Here is a 6,977-nt window from a genome sequence, read left to right as displayed (position 1 = left end):
TAACATTTGTCTATGTAGAAACAATAAACATTTGCCTTTTTTGTAGAGTTTGTGTGTGTGACAGAATTGCTTTTTGTGATTGTATCGGTTAATGTGAGGTTGATTTTGTGCATTTTGTAACAGGATTTGCGTTTTGCAGGAAAGTTGCATTTCGTGAGAAATCGATGCAAAGCTGGGGTGGGATGTGGGGCACAGGAGGGGTTATTTGGGGTTACTTTTTGGGTTCTGTGTAGTTTCTGGGTGTTGGTGGATTGTAAGGGACGGGGGTAACTTTAGGCCAATGTGCTGGGGGATTCTGGGAGTAATATATGTGGGTCCAGATAGTACATTCTATGGACTGATATTAACTTCATGCCACTTTTATCATTTCTGTACCTCCCCACAATCCCGTCTGACTAGGCGCAAACAAACCCAGTAGCCCCAGAGGCCCCAGTAAATACTCAGCGCCGCAGCATTTGGCGCTAATAGCCCGGCCTGTGCCAATTGCCCGCCGCACTTGTAGCTGCGCTTTAGCAGAGCCGACATTCTTTTGTGCCAACAGCCCAGTCCCCATTTGCTGCCTAATTGCGCTAAATAAAGCCAATAGTGGGCGAGTTCCTGTATCCTAAAGCCAAAGCCCTGAGTGTGGGAGTTGGGCTGGAAGCTCAAATCTTCCTCCTCCCTTCCCTCCTCCTCCTGGTCCTTTCCCCTCTCCCCCTCCCTCCTCCTCTCTTTGGCTCTTCCTCCTCTCTCCTCTCCCCAGTTGCCATCAGCCTCCCAGTCTGCAGGTAGTGGCTGCTGTTCCCTGGGTGGCTCTTTAGCTTGGCTACTTGGCCCTGCTCTTCTCTGGCCCCACAAATGTTGGCTTAGGAGTCGTAGGAGCACTTCCCTGGCTTTCCTCTGCGCTCTCTCTCCCTCCACCCCAGGATTCTTGGGGGGATCCCCTGCAAGGGTCTGACACCTTCCATCTGGTTGATGCTAACATCTGCCCAGAGCCATCATGCCTGAGACAGGACAGGAGAGCAGCAACCCTCCGGCCAAGGAGTCCCCCTTCTCTATCAAGAGCCTTCTCACCTGTGAGCCCAGCAGGGCGGTGCGACCCCACAAAGCTCTCTTCACCCCCATTAAAGGGGCCCTGGACGGGGCAGCGTTTGCCCTCTCCCCATTGACAGACTTGACTTTTCCTCGGCTGGAGATCCCGGCGCAAAGGTTCGCCCTCCCGGCTCATTACTTGGAGAGATCCCCGGCCTGGTGGTACTCCTACACCCTGGCACACGGAGGGCACACGCCGAGGACTGAAGGTAATAACTACTTTTTGTTCTGTGTGTGCAACGCATAATGGGGGGGGGCGAGTTGTACTAAGTGTAAGTAAGTAAGAGTAACTGTGGGCGCACAACTCCTGGCACCACAATAGAGTTTGGGTCATACGCTTCCCAGCTGGCAAATGGGGCTGCTAACTGCATTGATCAGAGGCATAAAGAGGGGAGAGTCCAATTAATGAGAGTTGAGGGGGGAGTAGAAAGCGACAGGTGTATTAATTAACTGAGCGCTAAGCGCTGCGCTCTGTGCGCACCTAGATGGTATTTTCCCCATCTCTCTCTCCTGTCTGTCTGGCTGTCTCTCTCTCCTGTCTGTCTGTCTGTCTGTCTTTACTGTCTTGCTCGCACTTTTTCTCTCTAATCGCTGCTGCTGCTAAATGAAGAGTGTGATGGATTAAAAGGAGATAAATAAATGACACCAGAGATGGAAATGGAAAGAGAGACTAAAATGGCCTTTTTCTTTTGGATCACATCTTAGTAACCTTAATGGGAGGAAAGAGGTGGAAATATAAAAACAGAGCAAAGTCTTTATTAGAGATGTAGGGGAAGACAGAGAAGGAGATATAGAAAAATATGGAATTGAAAATGTAGGGATAAAAGGATAAATGATTAGGGGAATTTAATTTAAATGGAGGAATATATTAACTATACTGGGTCTTTTTATTTTTTTTCTGTCGGTGCAACTGCCCTACTTAGACTGGAGTTCCTAGGAAGGCCTTGCCCTGTGTTGCTCTAGCTAATATGTAAAGTTTAATGTGTGGGTGGGCTGTATTCAGGGGGCTAGTGGCTCAGGTGCAGAGTTGTTGGTGGCCTTGTGCTGTTGGAGGATGATGATGATGATGATGATTTGGTGTCAGTGACTGATGAGATCTCTTTGTATCCCCTTAGTGCCAGACAAGAGCCTTCTGCTGGGCCCCACATCCCCTGTGTCTGGGGGCGAGAGGGACTCCCCAGAGCCGATCCATCCCCTCAAAGCAGAGTTGGAGGCCAAGGACAGCGAGTCCAAGAGCCCGGAGGAGATTATCCTGGAGGAAAGTGAGCCTGAGGAAGGCAAGAAGGACGACAGCGGGGAGGACTGGAAGAAAAGGGAGGAGAGCCCAGACAAGAAACCCTGTAGGAAGAAGAAGACTCGGACAGTGTTCTCCCGGAGTCAGGTCTTCCAGCTGGAGTCCACCTTTGACATGAAGAGGTATCTCAGCAGTTCGGAGAGGGCAGGCTTAGCGGCCTCCCTGCACCTCACAGAGACCCAAGTAAAGATCTGGTTCCAGAACCGCAGGAACAAGTGGAAAAGGCAACTGGCGGCAGAACTGGAGGCTGCTAACTTGAGCCATGCAGCCGCCCAGCGGATCGTCAGGGTGCCCATCTTGTACCATGAAAACTCATCCAGCGCAGAGAGTGCTAGCTCTGCTGCCAACGTGCCCGTCAGCCAGCCCCTCCTGACTTTCCCCCACCCAGTGTATTACTCCCACCCAGTGGTCACATCAGTACCTTTGCTCAGGCCAGTGTGAGCTCTTCTACCCCCCCATCCTCATTGGCACCGGGCACCAGGGTAAGGGGCACCCTCCAACCCCAGCTCTGGCCGAAGGGGCACAGGACACTCCCAAAGTGTTTGTAAGTACTGAAGACTGGCAAGCCCCAGGCTACAGGGCGGGGTCAGAGTAGATCCAAAAAATGGACACAAAATAGATAAATAAAAATACAGATTTCTGTTTTGTAAAGGTGAATAAAGCGCACAGATTTGGGACAAGTTCATTCAAATTGGGTGACGTTCAATTTGCCAAAATATTTATCCAACACGAACTGGTTCTGTTTCACACTTCTCTCCATTCTCATCTGTTCAACTGAACAGTTTCTCCGGAAAAAAAACAACTATTTCTATATTTGTTTTTCTTTTTCTCAATTTTGTTTGTCAGCATTTCAGCCCCAATTCCCCCCCCCCCTGTTATTTATTCATTCCATGTTTTTTTTTTTACCCTTCCACACGATGGACTATTTAACTTGGAAAAGACTGTACATTTTTAATTGCATATTTTGTTTTGTTTTTTTGTAATATAATTATTGGATTGTGCAATACGAACGGGTAGTTGTTTATTTAATCCCCTCATCAGCAACATTGACTTGGTAAAAATGTGAGGGTAAATAATAAAACAAAAGTACAATTTTTCAAAACACCACGATGGTATGAGAAAATATAACATTTAATTATAAGCAAAGCACCATTAGTGGGAAAGGCTGATGCCCAAGGCAGAGAGAATGGCGCTAAAATCAGCTCAAATGATGTGTATAGTTCAACGCTTTGATATAAGGGACAATCAATGATGTAATTTAAGTTATTTTGTAAATGTAAAAGTTTCCCTCAATTGCAAGAGGTGGAAGTTTGGGCACCCGAATGCGGTGGGAACAGACCCTTGTGTATAGCAGATCCGCAGTCTCCTTTACACAACGCAGTCTCTTTTTTTAAAAAAATAAATAAAAGCGACAAAATATATTTGTTAAATAAATGTTTGTTGTGAAAACGAAATAAAATACACTTTACTTATTTTGTCTCTGTGTGGTTTTCAGGTCTGGACTGATACAATATCTCTATGCACTATATATTGATATTTATATTTAGACTCCATACGCTTATATAATATGATAATTCAAATAAGAGAAGATATTTTGACTTTTTAAAGTCGTATTAAATATTTGTGCGCTTGGCAATAATATATATATATATTTTTGGTATGGGAATAATAAGAGCCTTTAGTTTGGAATGGAAAAATGAAAACTTGTGAGCGTCCTGATTCAGAGACCGTTAATAGTAATTATCTTATAGATATTTAGTGGTTTCTAAATTCTGGTTTTGAGGTTTGTATTATAGAACCAAAAATAAATATGGGATGGGAATGGGATCTCCTGGTACCTCAGTAAGTGGGACTTGGGATGCTGTTTGGCAATTCTGCTAATATAACGGTTTCGAATAAAATTATATCAGGCGCCGCCAATGAGACTGGCAAAGTGGAACCCATTTAACTAAGGAGCTTTCCAAAAGTTTGGAGGGACCAGTTGATGCCTTCAGTTCTGTATCTAATATGAAGCCAAACCTTTATCAAATATATCAAGCTTATCTAGAAATCAACCACAATAATAAAAACAAATGCGTATTAGCATCTGCCCTAAATCCTTATGCTAAATATCCTCCATAAATACAGAGAGATTTCCTAACTGGCAGCGGTCTCAGTGCCACCCTGCTGTACTGGGCAGATGTACGTGCCTAGCAAGCTGTTTATCTATAACTGAGAGTTCCTGCACCGTTTGTAGGCTGATTGCACCTGTTATGAGACACAGTGGCTTATATCTAAACACAAACCGGTCCAGGCAAACTGTTTCTGTCTATTGTGTATCCAATGGCAAACATTTCATGTTGTGATGTACTGTAAAAAAATAAGAGATTATATCGTTTTGAGTTGATAGAAAACCAACCCCTAAAAATGATTTGTGTGTTTATGTCTAATACTCTCAAAGCAGGTTAGAAATAAAAAGGGAACAGCTCATTTGAAGTTCAGTTCGGAATCAAAACGCTGGCATGCGTCTTAAATGAAAAATAAACAGGTATTCAAAGGCAAAATATGTTGCTCCTTGTGTATGATAAAAACACACGGGATGCTTCCATTGTTTGCAATACTAACTCCCAGAGAAGTCAGAGCCACCTCATTAAATTGTTGTTACAGCAAACAAGCTCCAGATTTGAAAGATATGCTCCTATGTTACCAAATAAAGAGGTGGAAAAATACTTCTTTATTTGGGGTTTGCAACCTGCAAAATGTGTCTTGTCTAAGCCAGTCCTTACTAGTGCCAGATTGTTACAAGCACAGGGTGTACTTTGTGTCTTTTCTGAATCACTTTGTAACACTGAAGCGAACGGTCTGGAAGCTGAAATTAAACGAACTTTTGGGGTAGGACTGTGGCTCCGGGAACGCATGCGTTTTAGGGTGCTGTTTGGCACAGAAAGACTTAATAATTGTCTTCAATAAAACTGGACTGTCCAACATTAGCAGCTGCTACTTGTATTTGTCTTAATCTGTAGCAGAACAATCAGGCAATGATATAATAATGATTCCTTATCCCTTTGGTTGATACACAATCTCTATATACTGTATATCTCTATATATATTTGCCCTGTTCTGAGCGAATTCAAGGCAGCACATAGCGATGTTCGTGTTGATACTATAAACAAGAGGAATGAGTTTTTTCCCTGTGTATCAAGCTCCATATTAATATCTGATTTATCTTCCTAGAACTGAAACATTGTGTGTTTTTTCCCCTTTATTCCGCCTTTGCTCAAGCGTCTTTTTGCAACATCTCCATGAAAGATCGCTATAAATCTGGACATAGTTGATTAATTCCAGTATATTTCTGTCGATGTCTCTACCTCTTCCTCTTAAGCTTAATATTTTATGAAGAGAATTTGCTAACCTGGGCGAAATTGAGATTATTTTATCACTTGGTTATTTCCTCTGTGAGTCTCTCAGAAGTGGAGCCTGAATTGGACCCTACAAATCGTACCATTTAATATAATGTATCCTTAATTACCGACCAACATATCAGGCCGATTTGATTATTAACAAAAAATATTATAGTAAAAAATCAGTGTTTTGTTTAGCTCAAAACAAAACAATCCCTGGGTACAATCGTTTGTTTTCAAACAAAGTCTGCAACAAAAACTGCTTTATTTATGGTACATCACCAATGTTGATTTTGATTCCAGCTAAATGCATGCATAAATAACAAAAGAAATCAAGGGGGGACAGAGAGATGTGGGCGAACAGATACCAAGATGAAAGAAAGGAGGCACACGAGTCAGATCTGCCAGATGAAACCACCTGTGTGTTTTCCATGTAAACGCCACGTTCCTCAAATTAAACAATTAAATAATTAGGTAAACAAAGGGGACACTTTTTGCAACACAAATAAAGATCTTTGAGTTACAGAAAGATACAATGCTGGCAAAACAATGGCATTCAGCCTGTGTCATTTGCTAAACAGCTGCCCTCTTCTCCAGCAATGTAATTACAGGCATAGGGACCCCTCGTTTGGGAACTGCTGCTGGATTTGTTCAAAAGCCTTTTTGTACTGAGTCTCTGCCTATAAAAAAACATAAAAACAGTGGGTCTGTTAGTGATAACATTAGGGCAGTTGGTGCTACCAATGGATCATATTATTTATTTATTTTTTGTTTTTTTAAAGTCTGGATATCCTGCATAAGAATTGTGTGCGTTATGAGCGCAAAGACTTGGCACAAAACGCAGCACTTGGCACAAGTTGTTATGAAGGTTACATGACACTGGCAGAGGGAAATTCTAACCTGCCATAGCAAAGTGGTGTATCAGCATGACCCGGCTGTATAGTAGGGGTCACTGAGGGCACCACGGTGCCAGGCATTTACATTGTTTACTACAGTTGTGCCACAACGTTCCAGAACTAAGTGGCACCATTGGTTTTGTCCATATAGACATCTTTTGATTTACTTTATTTAAGCCCATGGAAGAGCTGTCTCATCACAATCTCTATTGCCCACCAAGGTGGCAGATGGTTCCAGGGGTGTGGCAGAATGCTGCCAATTCAGACTGAATGGCTGGCAGTATCTTTTTGCCAGAGCCGAGCTCCCAATGTGCCAATGTCCCTCCCTGCTCTTCT

The 6,977-nt window shown here is 43.3% G+C and overlaps 1 protein-coding gene across 1 annotated transcript; it reads left to right on the top strand.

Moving 5' to 3' along the window:
• Positions 1-757: 757 nt before the first annotated feature.
• hmx3 (H6 family homeobox 3) lies at positions 758-3,837 on the top strand. Its single transcript, NM_001079361.1, is given in 2 exon segments — positions 758-1,280; positions 2,187-3,837. Coding segments are annotated over 2 exon segments (921 nt in total). The 5' UTR covers positions 758-979; the 3' UTR covers positions 2,807-3,837.
• The last annotated feature ends 3,140 nt before the right edge of the window (positions 3,838-6,977 follow it).

This window comes from Xenopus tropicalis, chromosome 7 (assembly GCF_000004195.4).
Source record: "Xenopus tropicalis strain Nigerian chromosome 7, UCB_Xtro_10.0, whole genome shotgun sequence".
Taxonomy (NCBI): Eukaryota; Metazoa; Chordata; class Amphibia; order Anura; family Pipidae; genus Xenopus; species Xenopus tropicalis.
The sequence above is the reverse complement of the archived record's forward strand: the minus strand, read 5'-3'. Positions and strand labels throughout refer to the sequence as shown.